Source organism: Lepisma saccharinum, chromosome 6, assembly GCF_977018435.1.
Source record: "Lepisma saccharinum chromosome 6, izLepSacc3.1, whole genome shotgun sequence".
NCBI lineage: Eukaryota > Metazoa > Arthropoda > Insecta > Zygentoma > Lepismatidae > Lepisma > Lepisma saccharinum.
In genome coordinates this window covers 38,465,806-38,488,774 of record NC_139234.1, presented here as the reverse complement: position 1 = coordinate 38,488,774, position 22,969 = coordinate 38,465,806, and the positions used below count along the sequence as shown (strand labels likewise).

The following is a 22,969-nucleotide window of genomic DNA, read 5'->3' as shown; positions in this document are numbered from 1 at the left end:
TCTCGTTATTCACTCGTTTGGTGGATAGAATTTCCCCATATATATAATAATTATTACTATCATCATCATCATTTCGAATACAATTTACAATTTATTCTTGTTAGTTCATAATATTTATAATTGTGTAATAATATTTATAACATTGATAATAATACTCATTATTTTTCTACTATCCAACACCCAACCCCCCTGCAAAAATTTCTGGTGACGCCAATGATGGACAATATACAACACAAGTTCCACATAGGATTATTCACACTTAGTTCAAAAGCCAGAGCCTTCTTAGTCTGCAACAATCAGTCCAGGGCATACCAAATGTGCATATCCAGTTTTTAACTTAGCTTTGTTTGGGTGAAAGGTTAGATTAATAGTCTTTTAGTAACCTAGGCAAATGATTTAAGAAATGAATTAATGAGAGAAGATGCCAATGAGAGAAATGACAATTCACAGAGTTAAATCCACCCCAAATTAAAATTTTCCTGCACCATACATTTAACTTTCCAGGCCAAAATAAATTAGAATAATTGGTAAAGAAAGTCTTCACGAGTGCCAGTGACCATTATTTGGTAATTGCTAAATTAAGAGAAAGACTCTCTGTGATAAATCACAAGCAACAAAATCTAAAAGTTCAAAAATTTAATACAGGAAAATTTGCTGATGATAGAATTAAGAAAGATTAAACTGTCAAATAGATTTGATATTTTGCAGGATTTAAATGATTAAAATATAAATGAAACAGACTTAAATAAGAATTGGGAGCACATATGTAATACAATAGAATCAACACCTAAAGAAAGTATAGGATACCAGGCTAGACTTGGGTGGTTAAATAACTCTGATGATAGAAATTTAAGCAATTATAATAGAATAAAGCAAGAAGTTAACAGTACGTTTAGAAGTAAAAAAAAAAAAAAAGAAGAAGATTACTTGTAAAGTAAAATTAACGAAATTGAAACAAACAGCAGAAATAAAAATATCAGATATTTATATAAAGGTGTAAATGAATTTAGAAAGGGGTGGCAAACCTAAAGTAAACTTCATAATAGGTAAAAATGGCAATTTTTTTGCTGACCCAAACAATATTTTAAATAGATGGAAGAACTATGTACTATAATTACCTTTTAAATGTTCATGTAGGAGATAAATCAGAAGTAAATGAAGTACACACAGCAGAACCTAACTTGACTGAAGTTAAAGATGCTATTAAAAGGCTAAAGAATAACAAAGCACCTGGCATTGATTTAATACCATCCGAGTTAATTAAATATGGTGGGAATTCGTTAATATGTCAAATTCATAAATTAATTTGTTTAATATGGAATACAGAAGAAATCCCTCAACAGTGGAATGAATCCATAATTGTTCCAGTGTTTAAAAAAGGTGATAAAATGAACTGCAATAATTACCGCAGAATTTCTCTACTCTCAACAACATATAACATTCTTTTACCAAGACTAACCATATATGCTAATGAAATTATAGGTGATTATCAATGTGGATTTAAACGTAACAGATCAACAACAGATCAATTTCTTCACATCAGACACACACTTCAGAAAAAGTGTGAATAATCAAAATGTCCATCAGCTATTCATTGATTTTAAAAAAGCATATGATTCAGTCAAAGAGATAAATTATATAATATGTTAGTCGAGTTTGGAATACCTAAGAAGCTTGTTAATATGATAAAAGTATGCACCAGTGAAACAAAGTAAAATTCATGTGGATATTAATATGTCTGACAAAATTACAATTCATGATGGGTTAAAACAAAGATGCATTATCTCCATTGCTCTTTAATTTTGCCTGAACATAAGCTGTTACGAAGGTAAAAGAAATTAACGAAGGACTAAAATTAAACTGTGTGACTCAGCTGTTAGCATATGCAGATGATGTAGACTTACAGTTAAGAATAATGCTAAAATATTTTTCAAAACAACAGCTAAAGAGGTAGGTTTGGAAGTTAGCAAAGAGAAAACTAAATATATGCTTACAGGCCGAAACCAAGTGTTAGGTAATAATCAAAATCTAATTATTGATAACAACTCGTTTGAAGCAGTTTCCAAATTCAAGTACTTAGGAGTAATACTAACAAATTAAAATGATATTAAAGAGGAAATAAAAAGCAGACTTAATTCAGGAAATGCATGTTACTTTTCTCTTCATAATCTTTTGTAGTCTCTTTTAATATCTAAGAAACAAAGTTAAAATATACAAAACAGTAATATTGCCTGTAATATTATATGGATGCAAAACTTGGTCCCTTACATTGAAAGAGGAACATAAATTGAGAGAATTTGAAAATAAGATCCTTAGAAAAATATTTGGGCCTAAAAGGGATGAGGAGACAGGTGAGTGGAGGTTACATAATTTGTATCCATGCGCAGATATTATTACTAGAATGATTAAATCAAGAAGACTTAGGTGGGCAGGCCATGTTTCACGAATGGGAGAGGAAAGAAGAGTTTACAGGATTCTTGTTGGGAAACCTGATGGTAAAAGACCAGTAGGAAGACCAAGACAAAGATTGAGGATAATGTTGAGATGAACCTAAAGGAAATTGGTAGGGATGGAAAAGAGTATATAGATCTTGCTCAAGATAGGGACAGATGGAAGGCCTGTGTTTCTGCAGCCATGAACCTTCGGGTTTAAGAAGGCTAGAGAGTGACTTAGTTAATCGCAGGTTTTATGTCTTCCACATTTCACATTCATTATCACAGGCCACTGAGGAACATATATTTGAGGTTCCACTGTATATATGTTAGTCTCCAAGTATTGCATACAGTAGCAAATACATGATTAATTTGGTTTATTTTACTTCGCATTTCTGCCACTTTTGGCTAATCGCAAAGATGAGGATGAAATTGATGAAGGGACGCACAATGAACACCCATGCCCATGTTGGGATTCAAACCTGGGACTCCTGGCATCGTAGCACGTTGTGATGACCACTATGCCACAAACGACAGCTAACAAATACATAAAATGCACTTCATGCACCAAATAAATTTCCTACTTACTGTCATCAGAACAACCATGTAGCATATAATAATAATAATATTAATAATATTATTATTATTATTTTTTACGTTTAGCTTACTGCTCCATAAGTTTAAAATAATCTCATATGTATTATCATATTGACAAGGGTTAGGTGGCAGAGCAGCCCTTGGCTGAACCTCGCCCGCTGAATAAAGAAAATGTATTATTATTATTATCTTGCACCACGTTCAATAAACTTGGTGAAAGATAGGGTGACCAAAAAAAATTACTCGTTGGTAATGATATTGCAGGTACATAGATATTTATTCACTGTTGCTCAATTTCAACAAACAAAAATTGTCATTTCAGGTAAATAATACAGTGAAGAAAATATATGGCAATAAATACATGCGCTTATGACAATGTCAACATTCACCTTGAGAGCTTGAAACACATACTGCAGTCAGTAGTACAGAATTATGCTACATCTGGCACTATAGCACTCATATTATGCTGGTTCGAGCGTTCATGGGCCCCATAAACCTTTCGGTTTTTTTGCTGCGAAAGAATACATTAACCAAACTGCAGCCTGTTAATCATTATTGCAATTTGAAGCTCAATTTGTACGTAACATGACTGCTTTTCTATGAAGCACCTAAAATTTAACACCAGAGTACTATAGGCTAACAAATACCTATGTTCAATACAAAAAAGAAAAACAAAGTTATAGTTTTACAACAAAAGAAAGAGGAGACTTTCTTTTCGGTGTAAGAAATGCAATATACAAGGATATTTTTTACTTGGTATGCAACAAAAAACTTACCAAAAAAAAAATCATACAGACTAAAAGCACAACTACATGCTGTACCGACAAAAAATATACTTCATGAACTTAGCCATCCACGTAAACCAAAAACAGGGATGGGATTAAAATCTGAATTTCATTACAGCATTTCTGTACATAAATTAATAATATTTACCCTGGGTTAATCCTCTAACACTTCCTAGTACTGGAATGTTCAAATTAACAGGAGACACACAACAGATCAATACCATATACTTTTACTGTTCTATTTGATGAATAAAATTTTGGTGAAAGATGCCATGCTCTTAACTGAATGTACTTACCATGATTCTTACTGTCTACATTCACAATTCTTATCACATTTCAAACACTATAATTCTATATTTTTTCCTCTTGCAATACAAGAACAACATGTAACATAAGCATCAACTGTATCTCAATCTAAATAACTTTCTTTCATTATATATATATATATATCTTTATTCATCTATTTAATTTATATGTATATACTGTAAGAGGTTTCATTTGACATTTATCTTGTATTGTCTGTCATAATTAACATTAACATGTTTATACACAACACTTGCTCAATTTAATCAGTCACTCCTACATATACCAAACAACTTGTCAGTTTCGTAATGTTCCAAAAACAATTTTACCGGCAACGCTGATTGTGTGACTTCCTAACAGTATCCCACACTATAAGATCAGGTGGCAACTATATTCACTGGTACAGATTACTGGATTTCTTAAAATATATATATATGATACAATATTCATGTATTACCATAATCCAAAAGGCACAGAGAAACAGTTACAGGTCTAATTCAGAAGTCACGGTGATGCTACGAAAGTAAAGAGAAAAAGGAATTTTACGAGACAAAGACAAGCAACAGAAACAGATAAATTCTCTTTCTCCAACAAATGCTAAGTACCCTTAATGATATGATCATGCTGAAGTTCATCTCCGTATTATGCATATCATCAATACTCCACACTGTACAACTGACAAAGCTAAGACAATTCTACTGAGTATTGCATACTGACGTTACTAAACAGACAACACCACAGTTACACATCACCACATGTGCAGATAGTCTTTGATTTATTAACTCTACATTCCACAGTAGATCAGCACCTAGGAGCATGTCTAGTTTCACGTATATTGCTACACAAACCATTACACACGCGATATTTATATTACACATAACCTACCACTTTTTAATTTTTTTGATATTACACAATTACTGCACTCTTTTTATTTTTCACTTGTGTCCACATCATGAGACTCCAAAATATTACTATAGAGAGAATAGCTCTCTCTCTCTCTCTCTCTCCAGAAAAAGTAAGCACTAGGCCATGAAATAAACAAACCTTTATTTTTGTTGAAAAAATAATAATAAACCTATGCCATGCCACAGCCTTAACACTCTTCTTTAACACCTTTCCAACTGGACTTGGATAACCAAATACACTATTTAAAAGATGAATCTGCACCTAAAGTGTTTCATCTTCAGCTTGAACTAAAGTCATATTGGCAGATCAGTGCACTGAGGTTATATATTTACATCGGGTCATTAATTCCACTTAAAGTCCTGCAAAATGAAAAGAGAAAACAAGTAAATATATATAAAATTGTGTAACGGTAAATACAGGGAAATGTTTCGATTTCTACAATTCTCTACTTATCCTTGTGACCAATGAATTTCAAAGGTTCACTGGGTAATGGTGTCTGGGACGAGATGCTATACCACCTCTATTCCAAGGTCATGACATGAAACAATGAAATTATTTGGTCGCAAGAATACAAAAACTCTTCCGCAAGGCTAAGTTTTTTAATGATCAATTGATACTTTTGGGATTTCAAATAAACACATTATCTAACAGGATCAAGGAAAGAAAATGCTGACCATTTTGAATATATTAATACATACATACACAATATCAATCCAAACTCAATGCAATGAGTAATACTCATTCAGCAGTTGCAACACAACACTTTTATGTCTTCTCTAAAATCTAAAGTTATTTATAAGGCAGCCAAAATATTTGAAATTTGCACGTAGAGTCAGAAGAAAATTTGCATTTTTGGGGGGAGGGGACAGAAAAGCCAGGTAATGGTAACATTAAACACGTATTGTGTTGCAAGTTTGTTTTTCAGGATAGGGTACAATTTGTAGGAATTTAAGTGTGAATTTTTTTAATAAATCCCCAACAAACAGTGGCAAATTTTCTACTGACATGTGACAAAAAATTACACATTCCACATTTGTAATGGATAGCACTAACATTACTGGACCCAACATGAAGACAGTTTATGCAACACAACAATTGTAGTATGAAAATGTGCTTTGCTTCCGAGTGTATATACATAAATGCAGTGGCGGTGATTGGGTTCCAAAACTGGTGGGGGGGACAAAGACAGTATATTTCCCTTTGTAGATAAGGTATAGCATAGTGCGGGGACATAAATGGCAAAAAGTGTGTGTGGGGCAACTTCCCCCCTTCACCGCTACTGCATACATATTATGAAACAAGTTGAGTCTTACTCTGTATCATTTGACTTAGTTTTATGAATTGCTAAAATTTAAAATGCGAATACATCAGGATATTTACAAGATTATTTATCTTTTTGTAATAGGATGCATAATCTTTTGGGGTATAAAAAATAGAAATTACAACTTCATTTACAACTATATGTAAAAATACTACTGTTCTATTCATACACATTAAAAACATGCATACTGAATTAGTGATATGTTGCAGTGCAGTAGCCCTGCCCCATAAAAATAGGTGGGACCAAGTTGCCTATCACTATTTCACTTTCTTTGCTCTATCAGGGATCCCACTTATTTTGACAATGCAAATTCCTTACTTTTCCAGATTTTACAGGCAATTTTCAATTATATTTCCAGACTATTCCATGATGCTTGAACATGCTGATAACAAATTTTTGTGCATGTTCGTGCATGTTCAACTCACTTGTTATTCAAACTAATCAAGTTGGTTGAACACAGTTCAAAATGAATTAACAAAAATTAACTATCAGAGCATTTTGAAAATATAATCCATCAGGAGGCTCATTCATGAAAAAGTGGAATTTATTTTCATTCCCAAATCCTGACAAAGAGAAAATGATTTTAATAGACTTTTCTGTATTTTTGAATAAATTTTCAAAATTCGACGACAGTTTTATACTTGCAGGTTGATTTCCCCGGCCCTATTTTTACTTGCAGGTTGATTTCCCAGGCCCTATTTTTACTTGCAGGTTGACTTCCCCGACCCTATTTTTACTTGCAGGTTGACTTCCCCGACCCTATGTTTACTTGCAGGTTGACTTCCCCGACCCTATTTTTACTTGCAGGTTGATTTCCCCGAGCCTATTTTTACTTGCAGGTTGATTTCCCCGACCCTATTTTTACTTGCAGGTTGATTTCCCCGACCCTATTTTTACTTGCAGGTTGATCTCATACTTTTCCAGGTTTTCCAGGTCAGTGGGAACCCTGTCTATGCAATTCGAGGGTCAATAAATGAAAAAGCATTTATTAGAGAACAATGAGACGTTCACAACAATTAACACACACATATGCCTACCTAAGTTCTCTCTCATTGTCTGTATTTCACAGAGCTCCAAAAGGGTCCAGTTGCTGAGGACTTCCCCCTATTTGCTGCTGCTGTACAGGAGGAATGGGTGCTGCTCCCATTCCAGGAGCTCCTATTCGAGGACTTCCCATCATCCCACCACCACCCATCATGCCTGCCCCACCCATCATAGGTGCTGCCCCCATTGGCCGCATGCCCTGACAAAAGATATTCAAATGACTCCATTGTCCAGCGAAAATAAGACTACTCAAAGCCACTACCATACTAATACAAGAGATGAAACACTATTTTAAAAGCATAAAAGGGCTTACGCTAATACAGATGTGCTGAAATTCAAGGTTAAGAGAGATTTGATGACAAACAACATGCACTACGAGAGTATGTACAAGGTGTGATCAAATTAAACCTATCTCAGTAAATTTATACCAGGGTTAAGTCAATACTCTCTCTGATGTTCACTTTCTTCCATGTTTGCACAACCACTGTTTCACAACAAGTAAAACATAAAAAAATACTTACAAATGGTTCTCGTTCCAATTTTAGACATTTTGGCAACTTTTTCAGGAACTTCGTCAGGCTTTCTGAGGAGTGTTAAAACATTAGACTACTCACATTGGTTAAAGGTGTAAATGTTCAAAAGGTTAAAATAGAAAGGTTTGCCAACTTTCATATTTTAACCTATTGAACATTTTATACTTATAACCAATGCTGTGAATCCTGTTAATGCTTCAAACTTTCCAGAAAGCCTGACAAGAGGCCTTAAAGGAACAAAATGTCTACAATTTGAGAGAATCACTCAAGAGTACTTTTTCCGCCTCGTATTTTTCTTGTGTCCTGCACCATGGCCGTGTGGTCTACAGTGTCACACTTTGGGCTCAGGCTACGGGAGGCGTGTAGGTTCGAGTCTCCTGGGGGAACCGTAACAACTTTTCTCCTGAGATTTCAGCCTGTGTATGTGACCGGTAGCCACCCACCATCACGAGGAGCTACGAATGAGTATCGTAACCCAGTCATGAAAACCTACAACGATGACTGGGGGTTCATCGTGCTGACCACACGTCACCCCGTAACTAGTTGGATGATTTCCCAGCTTGACAGATGGGAGTGAGGCTGGAAGTCAGTACGTAGGCCCTGGCCCTCAAGGGCTGTTGCATCATGGGTTATTTATTATTTTTCTTACGTATCCGTATTAGAAAGTATTGGTTCAAATTTAATCACCAACACTTGCATCCTTTCCCGAGGTCGGCAAAAACTTTATGACACTTGTAGAGTACAATTATCCTGAAAATTATGCAACATTCAAAGTTTTTATTTTGCACCAGTATTGTGTGAACATATGGATTTTATGATTAATTACAGTTACTCTAACATTCCAATGCAACTCTCTAATTATTTTCAAGCAACACTAGTAAATTGGAGTATAATTGCAATGGAATACTTACATTTATTCATTAGGGCTGGACAGACATGATGAACAAGTATCAATATAAAATTACTGATTACATATTCCATTCTCAATCTTATATTTTTCAGAAAAACAAAACTGAAAAAACTTATTAAAAAAAAATATTCCCTTATTCGGACAATAAAGACAATGTACGTATAATGCAGAAAAATATAAGATCTGGGGATTATACATCAAAGCTCTGACAGCAATGGCAAGAACATTGAGAGAAACATCAATGGCAAAAACACCAACAGTGACTGGTTAGATTACAATCTGTGCCCATGCGTGTAGTGTTTGATCTACTTGAAAAACCATGGCAGATAATACTAGTGATGAAATACACTTTCTTAATTGCAATTACAATATTATCATAAAGCTGCCAAAATGCGACTTTCATTCAATATTTCTCGATGATTCAACACTACACCAAATCTGGATTCTGCTGTTACAAAAATATAATTATTACAAAGTTTGAAGTAACTTATCATATTTGGTGCTTCTGCAGCTTTGCTGTCTTTTTATTTTTTCCTCGACTAATCTCAGTGGATCACTAATAAGAGTATTGCATGGAATCACTTTTGCTCACTCGTACTCATTTGAGTCTCCCACGCTCAGTTTTCAATGGAATATAATTTTAATGTGACAATAATCGTAGACACACATATGTAACACATCTGTCATGGCAGTTTCAGCTCTCAACCATCTGATTCATTTTTGTATATCACTGTATTGTTAAAATAGACTAAACTACATTTTAACATTGAGATAATGACTATGCTTACTTAAGTTTCAATTTTCCTGCATCTTTTACCTCATGATCCCTATTTGAAGGCCCACTATCATAGACAAATTACAGTTATACGTGTACTACTTACTGAGCTTCGAGTATATACCACTAGTTTTGCCTATTCAGGTGTCATTCGCTTGAGCGAAGAAGGTCTTGATTCCGTACGCTATCTAGCATCGTCCATGCAAACTATTTGCTTTCGAGTAAAATGCTCTTCTTGCAACACACTAATCACTAACCTATGTACATGACAAAGCTGGTTTTGCCTTAGAGAAAGATACTGCATACTTTAAGAAACAAGAGTTACATGAATTACTTCTCAAAATGGACACTGAAAACTATACCCCAGCGATGCTTGAAAACTTTCAAATAATGAAAAATATAATAGTAACAATAATAAAAAGAGTTGCAATAATGGGCCAAATGTCTATTGACCTACAGTTGTTACAATTATTTGGTGGTATTGATCATGCTTCAAGAGTACCATAATTGTTGAATCTCGCCATTTTAAAAATGCTTACTACATTTTATACTGTGCAATGCTTGACATTGTGTTATGATTGCCCATAAATGCAAATGATAAAATTCAAAACCTTCAATGTGTGCAAGGAACTGAATCACTGTTCTTAGATCTTTTGTAAAATTATATATTCATTAGGAATATGCAAAGCTAACATGCATGGTACATTTTGTTTATTAAACTCAAAAGACATTTAAAACTTTTAATGTTCAAAAAATTGGAAATGCTTAGTAATTTCATACATATACGAGGGCTATTTTTTTTCAACCTCCAATGGTGCTGCCAGGTGGGCCATGAGCACTAGGAAGCAGGGTGTCATGCAGAGTAATTGGCATCTTCCCTGCCACCACCACTACCACTGGCAAGGCCAACGCTTCAGTTGAAGCTGGACGACAGGTGTGTAGAGATGTCTGCTACAATAGACTCTCCCGCCAAGTGCGAGATGTGTTACTGTTTGACCACAATCAGTGCGGCTGCATACTGTGAGACATTGCGCACACTACACAGAGCCATCCAGAACAAACTGAGAGGCATGCTGTCTTCAGGCATCGTCTTGCTTCGTCACAATTCCCGACAACATGTTCCTGCATCAACCCAAGACCTTCTTCAATGATTCCACTGTGAAGTGTTTGTTCACCCCTGGCACCGAGTGACTTCCACCTTTTCCCGACGATGAAGTGGTTGGGGGGATGGTGTTTCCACACCAATGAGGAGCTTCGGGACACAGTGCAGACCTGGCTCAACAGACAGGCGGCACCTTTTTTTGCAGAGGGTATTGGAAAGCTGGTACATCGGTACGATAACGTCTGAATCCTCTTGGGGTATGCTTAAAGTGTAGATGATACGTGTACGTAACATTTGTCAATAAACCCATTTTGCTATTCACTGTGGATTTGATTTCATGCCCTATCGAATGTTGGGAAGAAAAAAATAGCATTGCAAAAATAGAGTTTTTACAGCATCATATGTTCTTTTTCCTGGGCCCATTAGAGAACCTTCCATTGTATAATTACTAAAATTAAAAGTAGATGATGAAGTTATCCAAAGGGTCTGAAAGGGACTAAACAGCTCATTGTGGAAACTGGTTGGGCATCCTTCATAGGTTGATTATCAACTTCACAATTGAAATTACATCCTTGGATTAATCATCCTTCTAATTATTTCTAACAGCATTAGATTAAAATGTGTTGGTGCTGTATTTAGACTTTTTTTTTTTTTTTTTATGTTTTGATTGCTGGGATGATACCTGATGAGGGATACAGGAAATTGTCCCAAAAATGTTGGACAACAAAACTTGAATATAAAATACTTGCAAGTGCATTTTTTGGGGGCTATGTTTCATTCTATTTACATAAACCATTTACGTTATTTGTCCTGCACCATGACCATGCTGTCTTGGGCTCCGACTACGGAACGGGACTCATAACTTTTCTCCTGAGATTTCAGCCTGTGTATGGGACTGGTGGCCACCCACTATCGTTAGGAAATGAAGGAGCTACGAACGAGTAGCTCGTAATGGAAACCTACAACAACAGGGGGTTCTCGTCTTGCTGACCACTAGGGATGGATGATATGAGAAATTTGATATTGCGATATATCTTCACGAAAATATGGTCACAGATGATACAATATTTTTTCCATATCATGATATTGGCGATATCGCCAAATATGACAATATATCACTGAAATGATATATATATATATATATATATATATATATATATAGCTAAAATATCATGATGATATATTGCCTACACTATATTTACCGCCAAATATCATGATATCACCAAAATATTGTGACGATATATTACTGACACGATATATATCGACAAAATATTGTGACAATATATCGGACATGATATACAGTGTGTCCGTAAAGTCATGGTGCACTTTTGACCGGTCACAGGTAAGCAACAAAACAAGATAGAAATGTGAAATCTTCACCAAATAAAAGGAAAACTCTCCAAGTTTCCGTACTATGATGCGCAAGCGTGTGCGCACACAGGTGATGACGCAACACCACGAACTGCACAGCAGCGGATCAGCTCTCGCCCACGCCAGTCTAGATGTGGACTGTACAGAGGCGCTTCGTTGTACACGGGACGATATTCACGTTGCACTTTGCTCACGGATTCGAACTTTGCAAGCCACAGAACACACTGGACTTTCCTCTGTACCGTCCACATCTCGACTGGCGTGGGCGAGGGTTGATCCGCTGCTGCGCATTTCGTGGTGTTGCGTCATCACCTGTGTGCGCACATGCTTGCGCATCATAGTACGGAAACTTGGAGAGTTAACCTTTTATTTGGTGAAGATTTCACATTTCTACCTTGTTTTGTTGCTTTCCTGTGACCGGTCAAAAGTGCACCATGACTTTACGGACACACTGTATATCGCCAAAATATCGTAATGATATTTCGCCGACACTATATACATCGCCTGGGCGATATTTTTTCAATATCGCAATGTATCATATGGACAATATATATCACCCAACACTACTGATACATATCACTCCGTAACTGGTTAAATGAACTCTTCACTAGGCAGATAGGAGTGATGCCGGCAGACAGTAAATATGCCCTGACCCATTCGGGCTGTTGTGCCACAGCTATTACATTATTGTGTTTTTTATGGAGTATTTGCCATTTAATATTGGATCACTGGCATATCAGAGTTGCAATGTTTCAGCCCATAGAACATGTGACTACCACGCAAGAGACTAAGATTTTCCATGTGGATATTCTCAGGTGGGAATTTTTCCAACAATGATACTGGAGATCTCACTACCTCTAACAAATGGGGCCAGAGTATGAGGCGATATGACAGAGAGCAAGAATGTGTGAAACCCCATCACCACAGCCTATACGTGCATGGCAGAGTGCAACAGATGATAAATTTTATGTCTATATTTTATTGGCATCTGTAAAAATGTCCTATGTATCCATCCCTATATTTTCAGTCTTTATTTAATATTCACACAGCAGTTGCATCCACATTCAAAGGCACAATATAAAATGTGTAATCATGGTTTTATCTGCAGTACTTATATTTCTAGAGGACTTTAGACGGTAGCAACAGTAAGCCTAGCTACTTGCCATTTGTTGCATTGGGGGAAACTGTCCTCCTGCATTCATTCCTCCCAAACTCTGACCCTGCAATAAGCAGAAATGATGATTAATTAAATGTCCATTGTTTATTAAAGACCATAACTAGGATGTTAAAGAATAATGTACTGCAGCTTGACAGTTAATGATGTATTTCGCAGTGTATGGAAAATGTAATATTTACATAGACAAGGGTACATGAAATGTATTTTTGGCTACAATATAAGGTGAAGTTTCCATCAGAGATATTTTATGATGCACGCAATAGAAGTAGATAGATACTGTAAACCAGGGGTGTCCAAACTTTTTTCTATACAGAGCCAGTAACTACTTGAGCAATCAGCCACAAGCCATAGTAAATTATATTTTATTTGTACTGAAGTAATAACTTCTCAAAATAACGTTCGAGGTTTTGTAAGCAGTGAGGAAGGCCACATAGAAAGGTATGATGGCCTGTAGTTTGGGTGGCCCTGCTGTAAACTATTTATACTGCATTTAACAGTTAATGGCGTCTCTTGTATCATAACATATTCTCAGTAGTTCCTCAAACAGCTCTGGACTCACCAACTAGGACCATGATGTAACTTAATCTGATATACGATTTTCTTGTTCTATTAGATCTTTAAATTTTTTGTTTAATCCAACATTTGTCAATGTTTTAGAATGATGCTTTTTGTGCCACTTATTCAGTTACAATGTATTTGCAAGCTCAATGATATATTTCCCAGCATATGGTACTAGGTAGCATCTTGCATTGAATAATGATTATGGAAATTTGCAAGTAAAGCGAACATTCGGAATACATGTTCTGCACTCAAACTCAAATGCTTAATGAACAATCAAGTTGACAACAGCCTGGATAATGTATTCCATAATTATAACCAACACATTTTAATCCATTTATGCACGACTGAAAACAATCGCTATGTCACCTTAATGTAACACTCATATTTTCCTGCCATTTCCTTCTGTAGAGAAGGTGTTGAACACTGTATACAACACTTTCACACCAGAAGAGTAATTTCTTTACCATGACTGAAAAAAAGTGTACAATTGAAAATTACTTTGCTACTGATTATAATTTTAAACAACAGTTGTATTCATCAACACATTACTGACATAACTTTTCCCTGTTCATGAAAGTATATGTAATCATTTAAATTTATATAATCACTACCATAGCATAGATTGGGGTTACATTTTGCATTCTTAATATGAATGGTGGCAAAGCCACTCAACCTCAACATAGTCACTATAAGTGGAATAAAAACTAAGGCTGAACCACCACATTGAACCTGTATTCTTAGCCACTCCCACAATACCAATGCTAGAACATGTGATGTTCAGAATATTTACATACTGGGTAATTTATAATTTCATTAGGGGTTTCAAAACGTTTGTAGTACAAGAACTGTAACACACACAGCAAATGGTTGCATATCAGAATGGAACGAACCTCTCCAAGTTTGGTTATGATGTGGCAAACATCAATCCTGAAATAAAGTTCCTGCCACATGTGTCCCAACATATCACGATCTCAGCCGATGGTCCAGTCCAGCCTGTTCGTTTTACATCGCACAGGCAGCCAGTCTCCTTGAACTTGTACCACACATGAATTGCCTTGTCTGTAGGTGCTTCTGTTAGATACTTCATCAGGGTGGCCACTCTAGCACCATGATAAAATTCAAGTATAGTTCCCTGTTTTCAAGGTGAACTTTCCAAAAATTTAAGGATGCAAGCAGATGTTTTCTCCATTTCAACCTTACGTATTACCGCTTCTCACCACCCCACCCACACATACACACACAAATATATTAACGATATAAAGGATCTGTGTGACTCCAATGTATCCAAAATTCTAATTCAATTCAATTGAACGCTACATATGTATAACTCCATTAAGCCTTGTTTCCATGATTATGAAAAACTAAATATGCTGACCAAGGCAGTAATTTATTTTATTAAAAACATAAACTAACGTAACGTTTCAACCTTCTAGCAAGGTCTTCTTCAGACTCTGTATCAAGTACAAAAGTAACCAGATACAACAAGGGTAATATATATACACAAACATTACTCCCTCCAGACTATTTAGAAAGTTGTTTGGAACTTTCTAGCAGATGACTTTCACTTTCCAACTTTACTTTCACCTAAAAGGCTAAACACAATTACTTCCATATAGAATGTGGTTGGACTTTTTAATCTCACGCTCTTTTCCCTTCATTTTTCTTCCTTCTCCTCTCCTCTTTTTCTCTTGTCCTTTCCACTCTTTCCAACATCTTCTTCCATTCTTTGTTTAACTTCAGTCCCCCATTCCAGTTCATTGTGTCTTCTTCGCCTTTCTTCTCTATTTCCTTGGCTTCCTTCCATTTTCTCACTAGCATTCTCTTCTCCCTTCCTATTTGCTTAGCCTCATCCCACTCTATGTCATGTCCTGTTTCTCTCGTGTGTTTAAATATTGCATTTCTCTCTCTCTTAAGTCGTACATCATCCCTATGTTGTTTCAACCTGTCTTTCAGCCTTTTTTTCGTTTCTCCTATGTACACACTCTGACATTCTTTACATTTTACTTCGTAGATACTCCCTTCTTCTTCCTCTTCTCTGTTTTCCTTTTTCTTGTTAGCATTCCTCGCTATTCCTAAGATGCTTCTCCCTCCCTTCCTGTAAGTTTTAATTCCTGCTTTCCTAAGTACTTTGCATATCTTTTCTGTGGTCTTCCCCATACTCCTTATTCCAAACCTTCTCTCCTCTTTTTCTTTCTCTGCCAATTCTCCCCTGCCCGTTTTCTTACTTTTTCTGTTTATGTCCAGTCTATCCTGCTTCTCATAGCCATTCTTTTCCAGCTGTTTCCATAGGCTATTTATTTTGCCTTCTTTTTCACATTCTTTCATGCATATTTTCTTGATTCTGTCCTCCATATTCTTTATAAAATTTATTTTTGTCACCTCACTTACATCACTTCTTTTGTGGCAGAATACCCCTGCTGCACACTTCTTCTGATGCCAAGCGGTTTCAATTTCTTGTCCTCTTTTCCTTTTCATCAATATATCTAGATAGCTTAACTTGTCTTCTTCTTCTATTTCAAGTTCCAATAATATCCCTCTTTCTTCATCTTGAATTTCTTTGGCAAAAATGTCAAGCTGCCTCTTCGTTCCCTTCCATATGCCAAAACAGTCGTCCACATATCTGCAAAACAGAATCATTTTGTCACCTCCCTTTTCTATCACTTTCTTTTCCCATTCATTCATAACCAATTCAGCCAATGCTGGGCTTAGACTGGAACCTATATTTAGTCCTTCACTCATTAACATTATTTTATCTCCCATTATACTGTAACCGTTATTCCAAATGGTTTCCAGCGCCTTCACTACCCTTTCACTATCCCATTCTCCTATAATTTCTTGTCCCATTCTCTTTTTAATAATGTCCAAAACGTGTCCCCTCTTGATGCTCGGGAACATACTTTTCACGTCTAAGCTAAACATTGTCGTCTTCATCTCATTTAACTTAAGTCCTTTTATGAGGTCTACTACTTGTTCACTGTTCTTAACTGCTCTGCTTTCTTGCTGTGTTACTAACACGTCAATAACTTTCTTTAATTTCTTTTCTAAGGGTTCCAAAATATTGTTTCTGCAGTTCATTACTGGTCTTAACTTTATCTCCTCTTTGTGTATCTTTGGAAAGCCTTTCAAACTTGGTAGTCTTCCTGTCTCCTTTATGCATTTCTTGAATCCACTCCTCCTACAGTCTTTAATGATTCTTTCTTTTATAGTTTGTTCTTCACCTGTTCCACAAATCTCCTCATATCCATTTTCTTTTAGGTCTTCAAACTTCCTCTCGTACCATTCTCTTTCCATCACCACAATTGCTCCACCTTTATCTGCCTGCTCTATCACCACATCATTTCTTGTTTTGATTTTCTTCATCCCTTCCCTTTCTTTTTGACTCAAATTATCTACTTTTCCTTGTTTTCCCATTTCTTTCTTCAGTATGGCTGCTGTTCTTCTTCTAATCTTGTCTCTTTCTGGTTCTTCTTTTATATGGAGCACTGCTTCTTCAATGTCATATATAACTTCCTCATAATCTACATTTCTTTCTTTAACTTTGAAACCTCTGCCTAGTTTTAAAAAAGCTTCCTCTTCTTTTGTTAGATCTACATTCCCTATTACCACAACTCTTCTTCTGGTATCCTCTTCTTCTTCCTCTTCTCCTCTTTCTTCTTTCCATCCTAGTCCCTCTCCTTTCTTCTTCAATTTTATTTTCATTTTCTCTCTAAATTTCTCCTGCCAGATTTTCATTTCATGAAATGTATATTCTCTCGTAAAAATGGTGAGACCATCTTCAATAGCTTTTTCAATTCTTGTCAGGTTCTCCTTTATTATCTTTATCTCCTTTCTTCTTGCCCTTATTTCATTCCATATCAGTTCTTTTTCCATTTTCTGAACCAATATCCTCCATCTCCTGGTGTTGCAAACCACTCCCTTTTTACTTATTTTTAATCCTTTAGGCGCTGTGCCTCTCTCCAAACATTTTCTCAGAAACTTCTCTTGTTCGTCTTTGTGTATTTCTTTCCTCTTCAAGTCTTTCCAGTTGTTAATTTTCCTCATCAGCCTTGGAAAATGTCCAATTATAACTCCATTAAGCCTTGTTTCCATGATTATGAAAAACTAAATATGCTGACCAAGGCAGTAATTTATTTTATTAAAAACATAAACTAACGTAACGTTTCAACCTTCTAGCAAGGTCTTCTTCAGACTCTGTATCAAGTACAAAAGTAACCAGATACAACAAGAAGGGTAATATATATACACAAACATTACTCCCTCCAGACTATTTAGAAAGTTGTTTGGAACTTTCTAGCAGATGACTTTCACTTTCCAACTTTACTTTCACCTAAAAGGCTAAACACAATTACTTCCATATAGAATGTGGTTGGACTTTTTAATCTCACGCTCTTTTCCCTTCATTTTTCTTCCTTCTCCTCTCCTCTTTTTCTCTTGTCCTTTCCACTCTTTCCAACATCTTCTTCCATTCTTTGTTTAACTTCAGTCCCCCTTTCCAGTTCATTGTGTCTTCTTCGCCTTTCTTCTCTATTTCCTTGGCTTCCTTCCATTTTCTCACTAGCATTCTCTTCTCCCTTCCTATTTGCTTAGCCTCATCCCACTCTATGTCATGTCCTGTTTCTCTCGTGTGTTTAAATATTGCATTTCTCTCTCTCTTAAGTCGTACATCATCCCTATGTTGTTTCAACCTGTCTTTCAGCCTTTTTTTCTTTTTTTTACATAGGAGAAACGAAAAGAAGGCTGAAAGACAGGTTGAAACAACATAGGGATGATGTACGACTTAAGAGAGAGAGAAATGCAATATTTAAACACACGAGAGAAACAGGACATGACATAGAGTGGGATGAGGCTAAGCAAATAGGAAGGGAGAAGAGAATGCTAGTGAGAAAATGGAAGGAAGCCAAGGAAATAGAGAAGAAAGGCGAAGAAGACACAATGAACTGGAATGGGGGACTGAAGTTAAACAAAGAATGGAAGAAGATGTTGGAAAGAGTGGAAAGGACAAGAGAAAAAGAGGAGAGGAGAAGGAAGAAAAATGAAGGGAAAAGAGCGTGAGATTAAAAAGTCCAACCACATTCTATATGGAAGTAATTGTGTTTAGCCTTTTAGGTGAAAGTAAAGTTGGAAAGTGAAAGTCATCTGCTAGAAAGTTCCAAACAACTTTCTAAATAGTCTGGAGGGAGTAATGTTTGTGTATATATATTACCCTTCTTGTTGTATCTGGTTACTTTTGTACTTGATACAGAGTCTGAAGAAGACCTTGCTAGAAGGTTGAAACGTTACGTTAGTTTATGTTTTTAATAAAATAAATTACTGCCTTGGTCAGCATATTTAGTTTTTTTTTAGCTACATATGTATGTTTAAAATATTTAATTGAAGGTACGGAGTTTACATTTGCCATTTCACATGCTCAGACTTGAAATACATCTACAAACACAAGTCACACATGTAACGGAATATACTAACCTACGAAAAATTGTTAATTGTATACAAATTTCAAACTCAAATTTACATAACCAACTTCAAGATATCTTGCAATAATCTTCAGTCTGTCAGATAGATTTTTCTGAAAAGGAAACTAACAAAGTAAATGGATTGAGAGAATTCAGTTTCATTTTCCACGCAGCTTTCTTTTCCTTCCTCGATAAAAACACAAGCTAAACTACGAAAAACTTGCCTCAGGGCATATATACATATGTATAAATTCAAAACACTAAGTTGCTGACCAAAGCAGTTTATTATGTAATAAAAACTCTTAACAATTAACGTTTCAACCCTGTATCAGGGTCTTCCTCAGACGACTTAATTATATTACAAGTATAAATTCAGTGGGATTTGAATTAATAAACGTTGCAATTTTTCACGTCTACAGAGAGAAATTCACGCAGAATTCCCGGAGCCAATAATTCAAACATAATTCCAGGAATTCCACGAAATCTCCATTGTGCCGTCGCAACCAAATCACATTTAGCAAATTCTAAGATGCAGAACCACCAGTGCATGCCATGTTTGCGTTAACTGGATTATACTGCCACCTAGTGGCTATATCTGCAATTATGTGATGGGGACTATTATGAGTGCAAACTTGGGAGATATTATTTATGTATTGATGTGCACCTTGTTGTACACATTACAGATCTTGTTTTATAAACGTTTGAAACTCCATAGGGAATACTGAAATCATCCTGTATTTAATACAGAACTATACCATACCAATCTGCCCACATTTTATTTCTAAATATTCATAATTTCATACATGACAACCAGAAAAATAAATAGTTGACAATCCCACACAGTACTGGTGCATGAGTACAGGAAAATTAAACTCTGGGAATGTATTGTGCGGTCTTTATCCGACTCCATTAGATATCCAAATTCTGGAAAAGTGTTGGCAGTATCACTGATCAAATACCCACCAATACTTCCTGAAATTGTTAACAGTGGTATTAGACAATACTGATACATAAGTATCTTGAAGTTTTGACTTTTTTGTTTTAAGTCCACTTTATGCACAGATAAGATAATCTAAACTGGACCTACAGTTTAAAGTGGGATCAAAATCACTTTGCCTCAAGTGGACATTGAACGTGGGACCCCTTGATTACAAGGTACAACATTATTACTATATCATCAGGGAGACCCGATACATCGGTATCAGCTCACCCCTCTAAAAGACTAGTGCCGAGACTTGCATCTTATGTACTGGGTGGCAACAATTAAATTTGCCATTCTTGGAGCCCATTCACATTGTGCTGAAACATTGTGTGAGGGATGTTCCAGAGTAAAAAAAAAAAAAAAAAAAAAGATCTGGCAATTCGATTATCGAAGGATAGGATGGACCTTCCGGTTTGGCCAAGTTCCCAATGTAAACAAGTGGAATACAGATAAGAGTTTATTTTGTTATAAAAGATCGGACACAAATTGGATCGCTTAAAATTTTTAAATGATATTGAGAAACAAGAGTACCTCGAAAAAATTTGGAAGTTCCTGGATCATTTGGATGCAGATAAGGGACATTACTAATATTTTCCACGGCAATGTTGATCTACCAACAGTTTCGTTTTTGAAAATACTTCTGCAGGTTGAAATTAAGTTTACATTAATTATAAACATTAAAATACTTAGATTATAACAGTAAAAGAAATAATAATTCCTACGGTTATTATACCCTACAAATATAACCTAATTAAAAAAATATTCAAAATTTATTATTATTGTTGTTTATTATTATCATGCTATAAGATCCACAAGCCGAGTGAATATCCAGCACAACTATTTTCCATTAATTGCTTTACATTTCATAGTTACTATACTGAAATGTACAGTTATTGTATTTTGTTACTAACTGTAGAACTTTAAAACTTAACTTTAGAAGTTAGAAAATAAATACTCTCAAAGTTTATATTGTGTGACCTCACTTCATCTAAAATCATAATTTTTCGAATTCCAAAAACTGGGGAACCATTTATTCCTTGGATTAAATGGAATATGAAAATACAACCTGGTTCCTGTATTTTTCACTAATTTCTTTCAATTTAATGCATATTTTACATTGATTACTCTGTTCGAATACTAACCAAGTTAACTTTATTTCTGTTATTAACAATAAAAACAACAAACATTCTGCTTTTTTGCAACTTGAAATGAATGATGCCAATTTCCAGGGAAGAGATCGACTGACTTATTTCGATATCCCCTCCCGATGCCCACGAAAAGAGCGCTTATCAGCAACCAAAAGGCAAATGCGTTATATGATTTTAATAGTTCCAACTTTAAAATTTAGTCAACATTAAGACAATTATAATTTTCGAAACTCTTAAAATATTTTCATTTGGTTTGATGAAGTGCCGACTGCAGAGCCTACTCCCTCATGTTTGTGTCCAATCTTTTCGCTTTACTGCCTAAATCCACTGATTTTTCCATATCGGGTCTGGCTGAAAACTATATCCGAGAACAATTATTTGTTCCCTATCTCATGTTGAAGCCAAAAGCCACACAAAGATTGTCGCCTCTTCCGAAGACACTGCCTTTACACCTTTGAATTCAGTCATTCTTTTCAAAACCAGATGTGCAGTTCCCACCCACACACCATCAGGTTGGAATATGGCCCAAAGTAACAACCACCAGTAATTTAAGTTTATGTCGGTACGACAGTGTTCAAATATGCACACTGTCAACGTGAATACCCCTTTGGAAGTGTAAGGCAGTGTGATCAATGGTCAGACGAAACATTTTTCAGGATGTTGTTCACTGTGCACCAGATTTCAGTGCCACATTTCAACCTGGTGGTGAAAATATGAACTACTTTTTTTTTCGTCAGCATTCACTTCCCCATGGTCTCAGCCTCTTAGTATAAAGTTTCAGTGCAATCTGTTGCTTTGAACGGGCTCCAGAGGACTCTGCATAGGGCAACTTTAATTGTGGCACCCAGCATATGTCTGGACAGGAGTCTTTCGCTATACTTATTAATAATGTCAACATAACCAGGTATAGTCACCATGCAAAAAAATTAATATATTGTACACATTAGGATTACACTTACAATAGTATGCTTTACTGCTTCTAATGTGAATAGTAGTTAATTTACATAACACACTTCAAATTAACTGAATCTGACAGCTGGCAAAACCAATTGCGAACAAAAACTGCATTGAAAAATAAACCATAAGTTTATTAGAGTGAGCAAAGAAAGTTTCCCACCATCTTTCTTCTATCTTTGATTAGGATCAAAACATTTTAAATTGCCTGACAGAAGGCAGCACACTAGGAATAACAGAATTGATACTCACTCACACTGACTCACTCATTCACTCTCACTCTGTCCCACATACAGTCAACTCTCTATTCTACCCTTGATGCTTAGAACAGGAAAATAAGTGAGAGAGGGTGAGCACGGGCAGACACAAACACGTGGTTGGGGTTGATCTGATCCAATGGGGTTACCTTCCGAATTTCTAGGGTACCAAGCAGAAGAAACAGCATCTTTCTGCTGAAATCGGCAAGAACGTGGATCGGGTGGCTGCCGAAGTCACAATCAGGATGATTAGGGACGGTCTTCGGGAAGGACAAGACAGGCAGCAGCATGTTCGTGCGGAAATCTGAATTTCTTGCAGTGGAACTGCTTTCGGAGCGATAATTGTTGAATTTTCATGTTC

At 35.8% G+C, this 22,969-nt stretch overlaps 1 protein-coding gene across 7 annotated transcripts in view; it reads right to left on the bottom strand.

The window, feature by feature from the left end:
• Nucleotides 1-3,287: 3,287 nt before the first annotated feature.
• The window catches only part of lap (phosphatidylinositol-binding clathrin assembly protein lap), a 141,014-nt gene continuing 121,332 nt past the window's right edge, over nucleotides 3,288-22,969 (bottom strand). For 4 of the 7 annotated variants that reach the window (XM_083123793.1, XM_083123800.1, XM_083123796.1 and 1 more), the window contains 3 exons: nucleotides 13,243-13,299; nucleotides 7,382-7,587; nucleotides 3,288-5,382 (listed from right to left, as the gene is read on the bottom strand). In XM_083123793.1, coding sequence (XP_082979919.1) covers nucleotides 7,408-7,587; nucleotides 13,243-13,299 — 237 coding nt within the window. In that variant the 3' untranslated portion in view covers nucleotides 3,288-5,382; nucleotides 7,382-7,407. The remainder of the gene's footprint in view (nucleotides 5,383-7,381; nucleotides 7,588-13,242; nucleotides 13,300-22,969) is intronic. The other 3 variants (XM_083123798.1, XM_083123797.1, XM_083123799.1) reach the window with 3 other exon arrangements.